Source organism: Halichoerus grypus, chromosome 1, assembly GCF_964656455.1.
Source record: "Halichoerus grypus chromosome 1, mHalGry1.hap1.1, whole genome shotgun sequence".
Taxonomy (NCBI): domain Eukaryota; kingdom Metazoa; phylum Chordata; class Mammalia; order Carnivora; family Phocidae; genus Halichoerus; species Halichoerus grypus.
In genome coordinates this window covers 203,781,308-203,800,539 of record NC_135712.1, presented here as the reverse complement: position 1 = coordinate 203,800,539, position 19,232 = coordinate 203,781,308, and the positions used below count along the sequence as shown (strand labels likewise).

Here is a 19,232-nt window from a genome sequence, read left to right as displayed (position 1 = left end):
TGAGCACAGGCAATTGTCAAAAAGTTTGATGCAACTTAATTTTTAAAATAGTGGCCACCATAGTTTGAAGGATTGAATGAGGGACGCCTGGGTGGCTCAGTTGGTTAAGCAGCTGCCTTCGGCTCAGTTCATGATCCCAGGGTCCTGGGATGGAGCCCCGCTTGGAGGTAGGGGGAGTCCCTGCTCAGTGGGGAGTCTGCTTCTCCCTCTCCGTCTGCTCCTCCCTCTGCTGGTGCGCAAGCGCACGCGAGCTCTCTCTCAAATAAATAAATAAAATCTTTTTTCTTAAATATTTTATTTATTGGGCGCCTGGGTGGCTCAGTTGGTTCAGCGACTATCTTCGGCTCAGGTCATGATCCTGGAGTCCCGGGATCGAGTCCCGCATCAGGATCCCTGCTCGGCCGGGAGTCTGCTTCTCCCTCTGACCCTCCCCCCTCTCATGTGCTCTCTCTCTCTCTCTCATTCTCAAATAAATAAATAAATAAAATCTTTAAAAAAAAGATTTTATTTATTTATTTGACAGAGAGAGACATAGCGAGAGAGGGGAACACAAGCAGAGGGAGTGGGAGAGGGAGAAGCAGGCTCCCCATGGAGCAGGGAGCCCGATGTGGGGCTCGATGTGGGGCTCGAAGTGGGGCTCGATCCCAGGACCCTGGGATCATGACCTGAGCTGCAGGCAGACGCTTAACGACTGAGCCACCCAGGTGCCCCATAAATAAAATCGTTTTAAAAAAGGGTTGAATGAGATTGTTTGGGGAAGGAGGGGTACCCATGTGAGACAGGCAGTCAGTGCCTGCCACAGGCTGGATCTAGAATCAGACTCACTTGGGTTCAGCTCTGTTCTACCACTTAAGGAGCTGATGACTTCATTTCTCCAAGCCTCTGTTTCTTCCCCTCTGAAATGACCATAATAACATTACCTACCTCACAGATTTATTCAATGAGTTAATGGAGTAAAATGTCTGGCACATAGGTGCAAGCGTGTTACCCTGCTCCAGGACCCAGAGTGCTCCAGAATGTACTTTCCTACCTTTAAAACTTTACACGTGCTCTAACGTCTGCTTCATATGCTCTTGCCCCACCACTCATACCTGGCAAACTCCTACACATCCCTTAAAGCCCTAGGTCTAAGATACCTTTCTCTTCTCTGTTCAAGCCCTGACCCAGGGAGCTAGAAGCATGTGGACCTGGTTCTGACTGGGCCTACTGTGATGTGATGAGTTCCCGGAGAGCACGTGGTAGGCATGCAGCCAAAGCTTGTTGAATGAATGGATAGATGGATGGATGGATGGATGGACGGACGGACGAGGGAATGATCTTTTGGGAGGGGGTGGCCAAAGTGGAGAGCCAAGAATCTGCCAACGACTTCGGTGCTCCCGTCCCCACCTCCCAAGACCAGAAAGGGCCGAAGGGGCAAGACAAGGGGCGAGGGGGCTTCCGGGCGGGGTCTTCACTTCTTCCGGTTCGGCCCCTTTAAGGGGCGGGGCCAGCGGGGTGGGCGCTCGGACCGTCAGTGCGGCGCGAAGATGGCGGCGGCGGCGGCGGTGGCAGCGGCGGCGGGCCCCGGGGCGCCCCAGGCGCCGAGCTCGTTGCTGCTCGTGGTGGGCGGCGAGTGCGGGTGCTCGGGGCTGCTTGCCTATGTGTTGGAGGAGCTCGAACGAGGTCGGGCCGGCCTGGGGGCGCGGGGTGCGGGAGGCGGGCGCGGCCGCGCGTCTCGGCCCGAGGGCCGGGGGGTGGGGCGGCCGGGTTGGGGGCGGGGAGAGGGTGGGGGGCGGCGGGATCCTGGGGCCAGGAGGCTCGGTCTTCCTCATCGTTAGGCGCACGGCGCGGGCTGAAGCCTTGGGTGCCCGCGGAGGAGGCGGCGCCCGGGCCTGGGTTGGGCTGCCCCGCCCCGACCGGGGTGCAGCTCAGGGACGGGACACGAGCCTGGGCTTTGGGACCCGCGTGATTGGGCAACACAGACGACGGCTCCGCTTCCCGCCTGCCGGGGGGAGGGTGGGGTCGCCTCGAATTCCCCGGTCTTAGCAGCCTAGACGTCCTGGAAGAAGGAGCAGGGGTGGGGAGGCTGGGCCTGGAGCCCCGGGGCCCACTTTCCGTTGCTCCACAGGGAGCTTGCTAATTGGGGTGTGGGCGGGCGCGGCCTGCCCAGGGGATTTGGCATCTGGGGAGGTGCGTCATAGGTGCACCTGCAAGGTTCACCTGCAGCCACTTGGCACGGTGGCCCGGCGGGTGTGGTGCACCCCACACCGTGTTTGGAGGTCATTCATTTCCCCCCCTCCCCCCCATCAGATGGGCAGGGCCTGCGGTCTGGCGCCTGTAAAAATGGGAAGGCAGCGCACGCTTCTATTCTTGTGCTTGGGAATGTCGTCGTCTGTGCCTGGTTCTCCTGGCCCCCTCCCCGCCGCCCCACGCGCAGGGATAGTGTGGGGACCACAGGCAGGTTCAGCTCTGCTCTCACAGGGCCAACAGTCTGGTAGGGGGATGGACCCAAAGTGGGCGAGGAGATGGGACAAGTTTTAAACTCACCTGCTGTCAGAAGTGCTCAGAAGGATGCAAAGGGCTGAGGACCTGAGGTTAGAGAGTCAGAGGGAAGGGCATCCTGAGAATGGGAGCCTCTGGCGCAAAGGCCAAGAGGTGGGAGCGTGTTTGGCCCTGGCTGGGTGGAGGAGCTGTGAGACCACTGGTGGGGGTGGGGGAGATGATGGAGGGGTCGAGATGACTGTTTAGGAGGTGGGAGCTTTCTTGTTGGTGTTGAGTCTTCTCTGTGAAATGCCGAGTTACGCTTTGGGTTCCTTGACGCGGATGCAGAGAGATCCAAGGGCACTTTGGGTGGTTCTGAGTCTCCAGGCTGTTGCACTGGGGGCAGGTTGAGGGGAGGGGCTGGGATTGCTCCTACTGCCAGATGCTAGTTACTGAACTATTCTGGGAACAGAGGAGCCCAGCTGATTCCCTGCCTCACTCCTCCTGCCCCCCTTCCCCCCAACAGGCATCCGGTCTTGGGACATTGACCCTGGCATTTGCAGCCTTGATGAGCAGCTCAAGGTTTTCGTGTCCCGGCACTCCGCCACCTTCTCCAGCATCGTGAAAGGTGAGACTGGAGACCCTGCATGCCTCAGCTGCTCCCCTTCCACTCATTCATTGGGCAAGCATTCTCTGAGTGCCCGCTACGTGCCAGGCATGGGGGGTCAGGTATCGCTGTAAACAGCAGTAATCATATAGCTGCGATCTACACTGTGTGGAGCAGGGGTGGGCCCTGACCCGGTGCTAACTCCCTTGGTCATCAACTCTACACGAGACAGGAACTCGTGTTCTTGTTCCCATTTTGCAGATGAGGCAGCTGAGGGGTGGGGGACAGGGCGACCTCCAAGAGTGGGTTCTTTGGACGAGAGGCATCTGGGACTGGTGTGTCAAGTGGAGGGAAGGGCCCAGGCAAAGTGAGAAGATATTTGGAAAGTGAGGGGCTGCTGAGTGGGCCTGAAGGGTGGAGTGTGGGCCCTGTGTGGCAGGGACTGTGCCTGGCTCGTGGCTGTGAGCCCCGTACAGGGCTGGGTGCACAGTAGGTGCTCAGTAGATGGGGAGCTGGGAAAGGAGCAAGATCAAGGAAGGGTTCGGGATGCCTGGGTGACCCACCGCACAGAACAGCTGCTGGGCGGGTTCCAGGTGTCACCCGCAGCCCCTCTTGCCTCAGCCAGCCTGTTGAGTCAGCCCTGGGCTGCTGCAGGAGGGGAAGGAAGTGTCCTTTGCCTCATTGTCCTAGCCGTTCCTGGTGGCTTCCTGACCCCTCACAGGATTGAGGGGGCAGGGGCTGGAAATCCCGTCTGCTCTGTGTGACGGTAGCAGCTACTTCCTCTCTGTATGCCTTAGTTTCCCCACCGGAATGAGGCCATATCCGTACATGATAATAAGCATGTGATAAACTGATAAAAGGTTGATGAGTGCCAAAAGGTCCCCAGCCTCAGGCCTGGGGCTTCATTTTTGAAACATCTGGGCTCTGGGGGGCAGACCAGGGTTCAGATTCCAGAATCACCCCCACTCCCTTCTTTGTGGCCCAGGAGGCCTCCCTGCCCCCATGCTCCCCTCATTCTGGCCTCACCTACCCCTTCCTGATCCTCATACAGTCCTGCCTCAGAGTCCTTTCCCATGTCTGACCTCTTCCTGGTGTACCTTGTTGGTCCTCTCTGGGCTCAGGCTTCTTGCCTATAAAATGGGGGTGACAGTGGCATCCGCCGTAGGGCTGACTGCTGTGAATTGGGGCCTGTGAGCCGTGGAGGCCTGTTGTCACTGCTCTTTCCAGTGTGAGGCCTGCCAAGGCAGGTTTCCTGTTCTTGCCTCATCCTGACCTGCAGCTCCACCATGTGCCTGTTGATCCTCAGATAACCCCTGGCTGGGGTTCCCGGGAAGCAGAGTCCTGGAGGGGCTTGTGGCTGCCTGGAGTCACATAGGGAGGCAGGGTTCGACACTGGGACAGCCCGGCCCCATGCACATGGCCCAGCCCCAAACTCACTGCACCTGATTCCCCTACAGGCCAGCGGAGCCTTCACCACCGCGGAGACACCCTGGAGACCCTGGTCCTCCTGAACCCATCAGACAAGTCCCTATGTGACGAGGTAGGGAATAGTCCTCTCCTGGAGGGAGCAGGCTGCTGGGACCGGCGCCCTCCCAAGCCTTGCCTTCCTGCATCCCTGGCTTTGTGGTGTTTGAAATCCTCTTGACACTCACTAGCATCGCCCCCTCCTTCAGGAGGCCTCCCCAGATGGCCTTGGCTGCAGCTTATTCCCTCCTCAGGGGTGATGGTGGGAGCGGGTAAAGTCTGGAAAGACTGGAGTTTGGGAGGAAGGAATGGAGCAGGGAATGTCTGGAGGCAGGAAGGTGGGACTTGACTGGTGTTTGCGTCTTGTGCCTCCCTCCTGACTGGGCCCCAGGAGCTGTCTGAATTGACTTTTTTTTTTTTTTTTTTTAAGATTTTATTTATTCATTTGAGACACAGAGATACAGAGAGAGAGGGAGAGCATGAGCAGTGGGGGGAGACAGAGGGAGAGGGAGAAGCAGGCTCCCCGCTGAGCCAGGAGCCTGACGTGGGGCTTGATCCCAGGACCCTGGAATCATGACCCGAGCCTAAGGCAGACGCTTAACCATCTGAGCCACCCAGGCGCCCCTGAATTGACTTCTTAATACTTGTAGCTTGTGGACATCTGTGTTTTTCTCGCAGTTATCCATGGGAAAGATGAACAAGATAGGGTTCCAGGACACCCCTCTAGAGACCCTTGTACAGGTTGATTCCTCTGATCAAAACTGCTCCATTTTGTTTCCTCAGGGAGCTCTGAAGGTGATAGAGCCAGACACAGATACTCTCCTCCCCATGGCATTGAGGTTGGGCCAGAGAGACAAGTGGGCTGGAGGGAGTCCAGAAAAGTGAGCTTCTAGGAAGAGGAGGCACTGGAGCCTGGCTTTAGGTTGAGCAGCAGGAGTTTGTCTGGGGTGGGGTGCAGGGCTCAGGGCCCAGAGGGTATCTTTCCAGCCTCCTGTTGAGTAGTGGGCTGGGGACAGGGGTGGGGTGCTTATATGTAGATTTGGGGTTGGAGGCCATTCCAAGGGGGGGTGCAGGCTTTGTCACTGCACAGAGTAGGGGCTTTAACCGTCTCCCCTTCCCCAGCTCCGGAATCTTCTGCTTGACCCTGCCCCTCACAAGCTGCTGGTGCTGGCTGGGCCCTGCTTGGAAGAGACAGGGGAGCTGCTACTCCAGACAGGGGGCTTCTCGCCCCGCCACTTCCTCCAGGTCCTAGGGGACAGAGAGGTAAGTCCCCTCCTCTTCATCCTGCTTCCCCTGGCTCTGAATCCTGGCTTGTCCGCATCAGGCTGTGTGGCCCTAGTGACCTGCCCCCCACCACGTCCCATCGCCTCTTCTGTGGAACGGTCCCTTTTGTTGTTGGGGCTCAGTTCCCTTGCCCACTGCAGTGTGTGGTTTGAGGCTAGGCCTGTAGATCAGCAGACCTCCCAGAGACTTCAAGTGGCACCCCAGGTTCTAGGTCCCAGCAGGGTAGGGTCCTTTCTAGAGTCCTTAGTCTGGGTGGGGCAAATGAGCAAAACTCTGGTAAACCACCTTTTCACATTTATGAGAGTGATGGAGTGATGGGTGAGACAAGAACCAGATGCGGAGGTAGGGGACGTGGAAGGTCTTCTCTGGAGGGAGCTGTGCTGTAGGAAGAGAACAGCAAGTGCAAAGGCCCTGGGGCAGGGAGAGTAAGAGAAAGGGTGGGGGAGGGAAGCAGGTGGTGAGGCAGGACCGTATGTCTCTGTGGACCATGGGGAGGGCTGGGTTTTGTCCTAAGGGTGCCGGGGCGTGGGCAAGGGATTCTCCCAGGCCCCGGAGGCTTCTAACCATTACCCCCTTCTGCAGATCCGGGATCTCCTGGTATCCACTCCCCCACCTGCAGACCTGCCCAAGCTCACCATCACCTGCCCGACCTTCGGCGACTGGGCCCAGCTGGCGCCTGAAGTGCTCGGCCTCCACAGTGCGCTCCGGCTGCAGTGGAACCCGCCCGTGCAGCTGCCGGCGTCCGAGGGCCTGCGCGAGTTCCTGGAATATGTGGCCGAGTCGCTGGAGCCGCCGTCTCCCTTTGAGCTGCTCGAGCCGCCGGCGTCCGTGGGCTTCCTCAGGCTCGCCCGGCCCTGCTGCTACATCTTCCCCGGCGGCCTTGGCGACGCCGCCTTCTTCGCCGTCAATGGTTTCACCGTGCTGGTCAATGGTGGTTCCAACCCCAAGTCGAGCTTTTGGAAGCTGGTGCGGCACCTGGACCGGGTGGACGCCGTGCTGGTGACCCACGCGGGCGCCGACAGCCTCCCGGGCCTCAACAGTCTACTGCGGCGCAAGCTGGCAGAGCGCGAGGAGGCGGCGGCCGGCGGGGGGTCTGGGGACGACCGGCTTCGCAGGCTCATCTCCCCCAACCTGGGGGTCGTGTTCCTCAATGCCCGTGTTGCCGCCTCGCGTCTGGTGAGCGGCGAGGACGAGGCGGAGCTGGCCCTGAGCCTCCTGGCCCGGCTGGGCATCACACCGCTGACTCTGAACCGCGGGCCACTCCCGGCCGAGCCCACCGTGCTCTTCCAGAAGATGGGCGTGGGCCGGCTGGACATGTATGTGCTGCACCCGCCCACGGCCGGGGCCGACCGCCCGCTGGCCTCCGTGTGCGCCCTGCTGGTGTGGCACCCCGCGGGCCCCACGGAGAAGGTGGTGCGCGTGCTCTTCCCTGGCTGCACCCCGCCCGCCCGCCTCCTGGACGGCCTGGTCCGCCTACAGCACTTGGGCTTCTTGCGGGAGCCCGTGGTGACCCCCCAGGACTTGGTGGGGCCTCGACGAGCCGAGAGCAAGGAAAGCGTGGGCTCCCGGGACAGCTTAAGAAGAGAAGGCCGGACAACAGCACCCAGCAGGCCGGCCCAGGAGCGCCCCGGGGTGGCCCGGAAGGACCCGCCTCGGGTTGAGGCCCCCCGCAGGGCTGAGAAAGAAGCCAGGGTCCCCCGGGAGGTGAAGAAGGACCCCAAGCCAAGCATCCCTCGGACCCAGCCCCGGGAGGTACGCCGGGCGGCGTCTGCTTCAGTGAGTGTGAAGAAAGCGGGTGCCCCGGCCGCCCCCAGGCCCCGCAGAGCACCCAATACCCCCCGGCCAGGGGTCCCGCCGGCGGAGAATGGGCCCCGCAGCCCCCCTACCTTCCGGTGTGGAGAGGCCAGCCCCCCAGCAGAGACCTGTAGTTCCCCAGCCCCCCAGCTGGTGGCCACACCCAGCCAGGAGAGCAGCCTGGAGCTGGGGCTGAGCCCGGCCGGGGAGGACAGCAGCGCCTTGGAGGAGAAGGCGCTGGAACTGCTTTTGGATGCCAGCACCCCCCGGCCACGCACACCCTCGCCTACTGGAGCCCAGCAGGGCCCGGCTGAGGGCAGTGGGCGGCTGTCGCTGAGCCCGCTGCGCGGCGGGGAGGCTGGGCCAGATGCCTCCCCCACAGTGACCACGCCCTCGCTGCCCGCTGAGGTGGGCTCCCCGCACTCCACGGAGGTAGACGAGTCCCTGTCCGTCTCCTTCGAGCAGGTGCTGCCACCGCCACCTGCCGCCACGGGCGAGGCGGGGCTGAGCCTCCCGCTTCGTGGCCCCCGGGTCCGGCGCTCGGCCTCCCCGCACGATGTGGACCTCTGCCTGGTGTCACCCTGCGAGTTCGAGCACCGAAAGGCTGTGCCCATGGCCCCGGCGCCTGCATCCCCCGGCAGCTCCGATAGCAGTGCTCGGTCCCAGGAGCGGGCCGGCGCTCCACGGGCTGAGGAGACGCCACCCACGTCCGTCAGCGAGTCCCTGCCCACCCTGTCTGACTCAGACCCCCTGCCTGCCGCCCCCGGCCCTGCGGACTCGGACGAGGACATGGAGGGCTTTGGGGTCCCTCGCCGCGACCCCCTGCCCGAGGCCCTCAAGTTCCCCCCACCGCTGCCCACCCCACCCAGCATCTGCATGGTGGACCCCGAGATGCTGCCCCCTGAGCAGGCCCGGCTGACGGAGGGCCTCAGCCGTACCCGGAAGTCCCTGGCTCGCCCTAACCCCAGCACAGCCGCCTCCAAAGCCACTCCGGCGACCACTGCCAAAACCAGGGGACTGGCTGGAGGAGACCGGGCCAGTCGGCCGCTCAGCACCCGGAGTGAGCCCGGTGACAAGGGAGGTCGGGTGCCCCTGTCCAGAAAGTCCTCAGTCCCCAAGACGACCGCTCGGGGCCCCTCTGGTAAGTACCCAGGAGCTGGAGTCCTGCGGTGGGTTACTGGCCCAAGTCTTTGTTCCCTACTTGCTGTGTGGCCTCAGCCACACCTGCCACCCTCTCTGGGCCTCAGTTTCTCATATAAAATGGAAGTTCTGGTTCACCATTCAGGCACTTGTAATTCCGAGGCATTCAAGCAGTGCTGTCGGGGGAAACGTAAAGTGAGCATATCTGTTCTCCTGAGCTTGCTGTGGTCACAGTGTGTAAGAAGAAACAGGTGAAATTAATTTTATTTATTTATTTTTAAAGATTTTATTTATTTATATGACAGAGAGAGACACAGTGAGAGAGGGAACACAAGCAGGGGGAGTGGGAGAGGGAGAAGCAGGCCTCCCACGGAGCAGGGAGCCCGATGCGGGGCTCGATCCCAGGACCCTGGGATCATGACCTGAGCCGAAGGCAGACGCTCAATGACTGAGCCACCCAGGTGCCGCGGTGAAATTAATTTTAATAGTATATTTAACCCCTTTGTGCGGAGGTTTCCAAGCCCACCACCACCAGGTTGGATGCTGGGCTGGGAGGACTAGGTATACTGTCCTCCTTGTGGCTGAACTGTATTAGAGCAAAAACATATGGAACAGAATCAGCGAGGGCAAGAGGCTTGGGGTGCGGGGGGGCGGGGCGGGGAGTCCCTAGAGGGAATCCAGGCACAGGCTTCTAGAGCTGCCTCCCAGCGTAGTCACACCATGTGCCTTAATGCCAGAGCGGCGAACCGCGATGACCCATGGGAGGTGGTGCCTCCCAGGGAGGCTCATTAGAGACTGGAGTGCCAGGGTTTCTAGTGGGGGCTGGGCATGTTGGCCCCCTCTGCCTGACATGCACCCAAATTCCGGGATTCTCAGAGAGGGGGAAGCAGGGCTTCAGCAGGAGCCGCAGCGCTGCAGGACCTGGGGGGGGGGGCGGGGGGCAGCGAGCCACCCTTGCGCAGGCAGTGGGGACCTTTCTGAGATCTAAGTCCCCCAGACTCCAGCCAGGGGCCACCCTGTAAGCCGACTCTCAGGCTAGCAGTCTCGGGTATGCCGTGGTAACTTTTCTCCCGGTTTCCCTTAGTTGTGATGAAATGTACACGACATGACGTCACCGTAGCCGTTCCTAAGCACGCAGTTCAGCATTAAGCGCACTCGTGTTGTGCAACCCTCACAGCCGGATCCCTGTCCAGGGCTCCTTTTATCTTGCAAAACTGAAACTTTGTCCCCATTAAACACTAACTCCCATTCCTCCTCTCCCAGTCCCCAGCACCCACCATTCCACTCTCTGTTTCTAGGACCCTGATGATGCTAGGGCCCTGTGTAAGTAAAATCCTACTGTATTTGTGTTATTTCACTTAGTAGAATGTTTCCATGGTTCATCCATGCTGTAGCCCGGGTCATAATTTTCTCCCCCCCCACTTTTTTTTTTAAGAATTTCCTTCCTTTTTAAGGTTGAATAGTACTCCGTTATGTGGATGCACCGTATTTTGCTTATCCATTCACCCGTTGATGGACACTTGAGTTGTTTCCACCTTTTGACTACTGTTGAATCACGTTGCTGTGAACACGGTTTGACAAATATCTTTTGGAGATCTTGCTTTCAACTCTTTTGGGTATATTCCCAGAAGAAGGATTGCTGGATCAGATGGTAATTCTATTTTTGATTTTTTTTCGAGGAACTGCCATACTGTTCCATAGCGGCTGCACCCTGTCCTCCCACCAACAGTGCAAAAAGGTTCCAATTTCTCCACATCCTCGCCAACACTGTTATCTGATTTTTTTTTTTTGATAGTGGCCACGTGATGGGTGTGAGGTGGTATCTCATGGTGGTTTTGATTTGCATTTCCCTAATTAGTGAGCATCTTTTCATGTACTGTTGGCTATTTATATATCTTTTTTTTTTTTTTTTTAAGATTTTATTTGTGAGAGAATGAGAGACTGAGAGCATGAGAGGGAGGAGGGTCAGAGGGAGAAGCAGACTCCCCGCTGAGCAGGGAGCCCGATGTGGGACTCGATCCCGGGACTCCAGGATCATGACCCGAGCCGAAGGCAGTTGCTTAACCAACTGAGCCACCCAGGCGCCCCTGTTTATATATCTTTTTTGGAGAAATGTCTATTCAGGTCTTTGCCCCTTTTTGAATCCGGTTGTCTTTTTGTTGTTGGGTTATGAGAGTTCTGTATATATTCCAGATAGTAATCCTTTATCAGATACATGATTTGCGAATATTTTCTCTCATTCTGTGTGTTGCCTTTTTATTTTGTTGATAGTGTTCTTTGCACAAAAGTTTGTAATTTTCACGAAGTCCTGTTTGCCTTTTTTTTTTTTTTCCTGTGCTTTTGGTGTCCTATCCAAAAAATCATTGCCAAATCCAATGTCGTGAAGCTTTTGTTTTGTTCTAAGAGTTTTTGTTTTTTTGTTTTTTTAGATTTTTATTTATTTATTTGAGAGAGAGAGAATGAGAGACAGAGAGCATGAGAGGGGGGAGGGTCAGAGGGAGAAGCAGACTCCCTGCTGAGCAGGGAGCCCGATGCGGGACTCGATCCCGGGACTCCAGGATCATGACCTGAGCCGAAGGCAGTTGCTTAACCAACTGAGCCACCCAGGTGCCCTGTTCTAAGAGTTTTATGGTTTTAGCTCTTATATTTTGCTCCTTGATGACTTGAGTTAATTTTTGCCTGTGGTGCTAAATAAGGGCTCAACTTCATTCTTTTGCATGTGGACATCCAGTTTTCCTAGCATCAGTCTTGGCATCCTTGCCAAACAACATTTTACCACATATGTGAGTGTTTTATTTCTGGGCTCTCTATTCCCTTGGCCTGTTACATATCTGTCTTTATGTCAGTACCACTCTGTCCTGATTAGTATCCCTTTGTCGTGAGTTTACAAATCAGGAAGCGTGAGGCCTCCCAACTTTGTTCTTCAGTATTGTCTTGCCTTCCGGAATCCTTTGAGATTCCATATGAATTTTAGGATAGATTCTTCTCTTTCTGCAAAAAGCCATCCCTGGCACTTTGACCGTGACAGCATTGAATCTCTAGGTCGTTTCAGGTAGTGCCAACAGCTCAGTGGATATTTAATCCTCCAGCCCACAAATATGGGATGTCTTTCTGTGAATTTCTGTGTCTTTTTTCATTTATTTAAGAAGTGTTTTGTAGTTCTCATGTATTTTATTTTCTTGGTTAAGTTAATTTCTAAGTTATTTATTTTGATGCTATTGTAAATGGAATTGTTTTCTAATTTCCTTTTCAAGTTGTTCACTATTAGCATACAGGAGCATAACTGATTTGTGTGTGTTTATTTTGTATCCAGCTACTTTGCTGGATTTGTTTATTCTAGCAGATGGTGTGTGTGTGTGTGCATGTGCGTGTTACTTGAGTTTTCTACACTAAGAGCATATCCTCTGTGATCAGAGATAACTTTTAATTTTTTCTTTTCCAATCCAGTGCCTTTTCGTTTTCTTGCCTGATTGCCCTGGCTAGCACTTCCAGTACTGTGTTGACTAGAAGTGGCAAAAGCCAACATTTCTTGCCCTGTCCCTGCTCTTAGGAAAAAAGCTTATAGTCTTTCACCATCAAGTGCGATGTGAGCTGTGGGTTTCTCATGTATGGCTTGTATTACGTTGAGGCAGTTTCTTGCTACTCCTAATTTGTTGAGGGTTTTGGGGTTTTTTTGTAAGATTTTTATTTATTATTTATTTGACAGAGAGAGAGCGAGAACAGGCACACAAGCAGGGGGAGTGGAAGAGGGAGAAGCAGGCCTCCCGCTGAGCAGGGAGCCCGATGTGGGGCTCGATCCCAAGACCCTGGGATCATGACCTGAGCCAAAGGCAGATGCTTAACCGACTGAGCTACACAGGCGCCCAGAGGGGTTTTTTTTTTTTTAATCTTTTTATTTAGAGGGTTTTTATCATGAAAGAGTGTTGAATTTTGTCTAATGCCTTTTCTGTAACAATTGAAATGATTATGTTTTTTTTATCCTTCATTCTGTTAATGTGTATTGTGTTGATTTTTCTCTTTTTTTAAGATTTTATTTTTAAGGGGTGCCTGGGTGGCTCAGTCAGTTAAGCATCTGCCTTTGGCTCAGGTCATGATCCCAGAGTCCTGGGATCAAGCCCTGCATTGGGCTCCCTGCTTAGCAAGGAGCCTGCTTCTCCCTCTCCCTCTACTGCTCTCCCACTGCTGTGCTCTCTCACTCTTACCCTCTCTCAAATAAATAAATAAGTAAAATCTTTAAAAAAAAAAAAAAAAAAGATTTTATTTTTAAGTAATCTGTACACCCAATGTGGGCCTATATTGATTTTTTTTTTTTTTTTGTATGTTGAACCATACATCCCAGGGATAAATCCCACTTGATCATAGTGTCTGATCCTTTTCCTATGCTGCTGAATTTGGCTTGCTAATATTTGTTGAAGATTTTTGCATCAAGGTTCATAAGGGATATTGGTTTGTAGTTTTCTTCATAGTGTCTTTGTCTGACCTTGGCATCAGGGCAACACTGGCCTCAGAATGAGTTAGGATGTGTTCCCTGCTCTTCAGTGTTTTTGGAAAAGTTTGAGAAGGATCAATGTTAGTTCTTCTTTAAATGTTTGGTGGAGGGGCGCCTGGGTGGCTCAGTTGTTAAGCGTCTGCCTTCGGTTCAGGTCATGATCCCAGGGTCCTGGGATCGAGCCCCGCGTCGGGCTCCCCGCTCAGCGGGAGGCCTGCTTCTCCCTCTCCCACTCCCCCTGCTTGTGTTCCCTCTCTCGCTGTGTTCCTCTGTCAGATAAATAAATAAAATCTTTAAAATAAATAAATAAAATAAATGTTTGGTGGAAACTTAGTGAAGCTGGGGAGGGTTTTAATTACTGATTCAGTCTCCTTACTAACAATGAATCTGTGCAGCTTTTCTGTTTCTTTGTGATTTGGTCTTGGTAGATTTTGTGTTTCTAGGAATCTGTGTATTTTTTCTAGGTCATCTAGTTTGTTGGTTGTACAGCTGTTCACAGTACTCTCATAGTGCTTTCTATGTCTGTAGAGTCGGTAGTAGTGTCCCCGCTCTTACTTCTGAGCTTAGTAATTTGAGTCTTCTCTTTTTTTTCTCAGTCTAGCTAAAGGGCTGTCAAGTTTGTTAATCTCTTTGAAGAACCAACGTGAGGTTTTATTGATTATCTTTTGTGTTTTTCTAGTCTCAATTTTTAAAATCTCTGCTCTTTATTATTTCCTTTTTTCTGCTAGCTTTGGATTTCCTTTTGTTCTTTTTCTAGCTCCTTGGGTTGAAGGGTTGTCACGTTGAGATGTTCTTTTTTTAATATAAAATATTTATAGTTATAAACTTTCCCTTTATCTCTGCTTTCTCTCAAAGAGATTCTTTGTCTTTCAGCAGTCGGATTATAATGGGTCTCACTGTGGATCTCTTTGAGGTCATCCCACTTGGAATTTGTTGAGCTTTTTGGACGTTCACACTAACACCTTTCATCAAATATGGAAAGTTTGGGGCCATTATTTCTTCAAATAGTCATTCTGCCCTTTTCTCTCCTGGGACTCCATGTGTGTGTTGGTCCTTTTGTCCTACAAGTCCCTTAAGCTGCTGTTCACTTTCTTCAGTCATCTCTCCGTGTTCCTCAGACTTGATAATTGCCATCATCCTATCATCAGAAATCGCTGTTCAGATCATGAATTCCTCTGGTGAATTTTCATTTCAGTTATTGTACTTTTCAGGTGCAGAATTTCTTTTGGGTTTATTTCTATGTTTTCTACATCCTTAGTGATATTTCTGTTTTGTTCATGCAGCGTTCTCTTGCACGTCTGTCTTTCTGTGAGCATCTTTAAGACCGTTGTCTTACAGTTTTTGTCCAGTAAGCCCACCGTCAGGCCTTTCTGGTTTCTGTTGATTTTTTTTTTCTTTTTTTCCTTTGAATAAGCTGTACTTTTCCTGTTTCTTTGTATGCCTTGTGATTTTTGCTATTGTTGAAAATTGGACATTCGAATTTAATAATGTATTAACTCTGGAGATCCAAATCTCCCCCTTCCCCAGGGGAGGTTTGTGTGGCTTCTCTGGTTAATTGCTGCTTCTGTGCTGGGGGTCAGTCTGAGGTAGAAACAGGGTCGGGCGCCTGGGTGGCTCAGTTGGTTAAGCAACTGCCTTCGGCTCAGGTCATGATCCTGGGGTCCTGGGATTGAGCCCCGCGTTGGGCTCTCTGTTCAGCGGGGAGCCTGCTTCTCCCTCTGCCTCTGCCTGCTGCCCCCTCTACTCATGCTTGTGCTCTCGCTCTCTCTGAAATAAATATATAAATCTTTAAAAAAAAAAAAAAAGTCCTGGATGCCTCGCCTGTGTTTTGCAACCCCTGCTCATCTCAGCTCGTACCTGCCACGTTGCAGTGGTTGGTGACACCGTGGAGGGCAGTGCGGGCCTACAAGTACCAGGGGGCTGGTGGGAGAGCATCGATGATGGTTAGCAGTGATCATAACTTGAACTCGTTCCCTGAGTGCTTGCTCACCTGTTCTAGGCGCCTGGGTGGCCCTGACCGTGGCTCTGGCTTCTCTCGCCCATGGCCTGTCATTGGTTCCTAGCCTCAGTGCCCACCTGAGCTGCCACTTCTTATCCTTCTTGGGCACATTCCAAGGGAGGCACCTGATGGGCCCCTGTGAGCTTTGGCAGGTGCTACCCAGGCCTGTGGGGCGGGGCTGGCACCCGGAGGCTGGGAGTCATCCGAGGCCCTTTCTGCCAGGGCATTTGGCCACTTGGGGTCTCCTTCTCCTACTGCCTCGGACAGACTGCCCCTCTGTGCTGGTGTCAGCAAACTCTGCCTCCGAAGAGCCAGAAGATAAACGTTTTCAGCTTTGCAGGCCCGATGGCCTCTGTCCCAAGGACTCAACTCTGCACTGTGGCGGAACAGCAGCGTAGCATGTAACCAAATGGGCATTCTGGCAAAAGTGCATTTACAAAAGCAGACTGGGCTGCCGGCCCCTGCTCTACCCCTGTCCTCCTGCCCTGCGGCTTTGCCCACACCCCCCTCATCTTCCCTTCGCTGTTCCGCCTCTGCGGCTCCTGTCTCCCTTGCGCCTTCCATAGCCACGGTGGCTTTCTCTTCCTGAGTCTTAAGATCCTCACCACCGCTGTTCCCAGCTATGAGTGAAGGATGCCACTTGCCAGGCGCCTGGGTGGCTCAGTCGTTAGGCGTCTGCCTTCGGCTCAGGTCATGATCCTGGGGTTCTGGGATCGAGTCCCACGTCAGGCTCCCTGCTCGGCGGGGGGCCTGCTTCTCCCTCTCCCACTCCCCTTTCTTGTGTTCCTGCTCTCGCTATCTCTCTCTGTCAAATAAATAAAATCTTTAAAAAAAAAAATGCCACTTGCCCAAAGCTGGGGGATTCATTCATTTGGCAGCCCTCTGGACCCACACCCTGAGCTGGGCAATGTTTATGATCATAAGATGCCAAGCATCTGGCCGGGTTTCCTGGACCTGAGATCCAGGTATGTCTTCAATCAGTTGATTATGAGACACACCTGGGACTGGTGGCCTCATCCCCTTTGCATAGGCTCTGGATTCAAGGCCATGCATGAGGCTCTGAGAGCTGTGCCACATCCTGGGCCTCCCTCTTGCAATTCTGTCCCTACCACACCCACTCTGTCTCCCCATTGCCCTTGGCGGCAGGGATTTTTGTCTCTCTCGCTTACTGCTGTGTCCCCAGTGCCTAATGCCCAGGAGGGCTCGGTAAATGCCCCATGAGTAGTTGAACAGATGGATGCTGCAAAAGCAGCAGATTGTTCTAGGTACCGGTTGCTTTGGGAGCTGAAGCTCTAAAAACCTCCTCTTCCAGGAAGCCCTCCCTGATTGCCCCTTCCTACCTTCCTTACCTCTGGCCCTGGGTATGTCTGTGTCCAGGGACTAGCCAGGGAGGGTCCAGGCCACTGAAGATATGACCGGGGTATCTGTAGCATTCACTGAATAACTGCCCACACCAGGGAGAGCTTGTCAACTATAAGATAGTGAGATCAGGCCTTCTCCTGAGGAGGGAACCACTTGGAGGGGTGTAGTCAGAGCTGGGAACCCCTTCCCGGGCCCTGGGTCTCGGCCCCTTCCTGGTCCCAGGAGCTCAGGACTGACGCTGTCCTTCTTGCCCACAGGGTCAGCTGGCAGCCGACCGGGGGGGTCAGCAGCCCCTCCCGGCTCCCCTGTCTACCTCGACCTGGCCTACCTGCCCAGCGGGAGCAGCGCCCGGCTGGTGGACGAGGAGTTCTTCCGGCGGGTGCGTGCACTCTGCTATGTCATCAGTGGCCAGGACCAGCGCAAGGAGGAGGGCATGCGGGCCGTCCTGGATGCACTGCTGGCTGGCAAGCAGCAGTGGGACCGTGACCTCCAGGTGCGTGACCACCCCAGGGCCTCAGGCAGTCGTGGCACAAGGTGGGGCCCACACTTCTTAATACCTTCCTGTTGAACGTCGTCTTACGTGCGACCCTCACCCACCCACAGAGGCAGTGGGGCTCAGAGAGGCTAAGCTGGGTCCCCAGGGCCATGGAAACAAAGGCAAGCGCAGAGGTCCCAGCAGCTCTCGGGACTCTGTTCCTGTTGTGTCTACTTCGTCTATCTGCAGCAGCCTGGGTGCGGGTGCTGGGCAGGACTGGTGTGACGGGCCAGGAGGAGGAGGCGAGCTGTCAGTGCACCTGACAAAGGGGAGAATTGAGCATGTGGGCTGGGGTTGTCCCCAGAGGAGGCCTGGAAGCAGAGCCTTGGAGCGTGAGGCAAGTTTGGGTAGAAGCAGCAGATTCCAGGTCCCTGGCCACCCGTGCCGCGTGTGGGCCGGCTGGCGGGAGAGCAAGCCTGGCGTGTGCAGGGGAGGAGCCAGAGGGAGGCCTGCTCTCCTGTGCTGTGAGAGGCTCCCTTCCCCTGGGTGCTGTGGGGAAGAGAAGGGGCTTCGGGGATGAGCTGGCCCCCAGCCACAGACGTTCAGGCGGCAGAGAAGGGAAGCCGAGCAGACGTGCTCAGGAGAAGGGCCTGAGATGCCGGGAGTGGAGTCGGGGGCGGGGCCGGGAGGGCAGAGGGGACCCCCTCCCCCTCACCGTCAGGCCGTCTGTCCCACCCGCAGGTGACCCTGATCCCCACCTTCGATTCCGTGGCGATGCACGAGTGGTACGAGGAGACGCACGCGCGGCACCAGGCGCTGGGCATCACCGTGCTGGGCAGCAACAGCACCGTGTCCATGCAGGACGAGGCCTTCCCCGCCTGCAAGGTGGAGTTCTAGCTCCGGGCCAGCCCCCCGCCCCCGCCCCCGCCCCCCCAAGCCCGGAGTCTGCCGCTGCCTGAGACTCCCCTGCATCAGAAATAAACCAGGTACCCCACTCGGCTGTGGCCTCCGTTCCTTCTGCTGACAGGAGACTTGGCAACGTCCGGGGCTGTTGTCATCACTGTGCCGGCCCCCAGTTCGGGGGGAGGCATGCTCTGGCCTCCGTGTGGCGGATGGGAACGCCCCGGCCCGGGGGAGGGTGTGCCCCTCTGGCAGGGACCACCGGCAGCTGTGGGTGCTGCTGACCTTGAGGGGCTGATTTTCCCTGTGGGGAAGCTGGTTCCCCTGGGCAGCCGCTGGACCCCCACCACACACCGGTCCGTGACCAAGGTGAGATTTGAAGCCCAGGCCCTGGGCTCCAAAGCTGGAAAACAGGTTCCTCCCCGTTTCTAGAGACGATCGATGCTCCTGGCAGGAGAGTCCCATGCTACAGAGAGGTCTAAAGAATCGGAAACCCAATGGTCACAAAACATTAATTCCTGAAGAACCCCCTTCCTGCTCTCTCCACGTGTGGAGATGCCTAGACATAACAGAGAACGTGCCACGTGCACTGGGGTGGATGGCAACCCCGAAAGCGTACGTCTGTCCTGTCACCCGATGTCCGGGAATGTCACGGAGTAGAGAGATGGAATTAAGTGAGGGATCTTGGGATTATCTGGATGGGCCCTAAACCCAATGACAGGTGTCCTTAGACAGAAGAGGAGACATTGAGAAAGGAAGGCCGCGTGGGGATGGAGGCAGAGATTAGGGCGATGGGGCCACAAGCCGAGGAGCACTGGAGCCTCCAGAAGCTGGGAGGGGTGAAGAGTGGTCCTCCCCTAGAACTTTCTGAAGGAACCAACCGTGCTGGCACCTTGATTTCAGAGTTCAGCCTCCAGAAGTGCGTGAGAGTGAACTGTTGTTTGGGGTACTTTGTGACGGTGGCCCCAGAGGAACTGGTCGGCACACGGCTCCCTTCCCTGGCTGCGGTGGCCCGAATCACCGCGTGTGGCTGCGGAGGGCCTCCCGCGAGGACTCGGGAGTTTCTCGCAGCTCTGGAGGCTGGAAGTCAGGGTGCCGGCAGGGCCGGGGTCTGGTGAGGAGGCTTCCTGGCTTGCACATGGCTGCCTTCTGGCCGGGTGCTCACGTGGAGCGGGAGGGGCATGGGGGCACGTTCTCTGACCCCCCCCTTCTTAGGAGAGCACTGACCCCATTGCGAGCCCCCCCTTCACTACCTGCT

General features: G+C 55.6%; 1 protein-coding gene across 1 annotated transcript; it reads left to right on the top strand.

Moving 5' to 3' along the window:
• Window positions 1-1,506: 1,506 nt before the first annotated feature.
• Window positions 1,507-18,052, top strand: MAP1S (microtubule associated protein 1S). Its single transcript, XM_036093773.2, has 7 exons — window positions 1,507-1,662; window positions 2,987-3,088; window positions 4,525-4,607; window positions 5,654-5,794; window positions 6,398-8,750; window positions 16,857-17,092; window positions 17,816-18,052. The coding sequence occupies exons 1-7, from the start codon at window positions 1,527-1,529 to the stop codon at window positions 17,969-17,971; spliced, it is 3,207 nt and encodes a 1,068-aa protein (XP_035949666.1). The 5' UTR covers window positions 1,507-1,526; the 3' UTR covers window positions 17,972-18,052.
• Window positions 18,053-19,232: the final 1,180 nt, after the last annotated feature.

What these genes read in the sequence shown, in the direction of transcription:
- MAP1S (XM_036093773.2), top strand. Translation starts at nt 1,527, where the DNA reads ATGGCGGCGGCGGCGGCGGTGGCAGCGGCGGCGGGCCCCGGGGCGCCC. An exon ending in CTTCTCCAGCATCGTGAAAG is followed by an intron (nt 3,089 to 4,524) that starts GTGAGACTGGAG and finishes ATTCCCCTACAG; the next exon opens with GCCAGCGGAGCCTTCACCAC. An exon ending in AGTGGGACCGTGACCTCCAG is followed by an intron (nt 17,093 to 17,815) that starts GTGCGTGACCAC and finishes TCCCACCCGCAG; the next exon opens with GTGACCCTGATCCCCACCTT.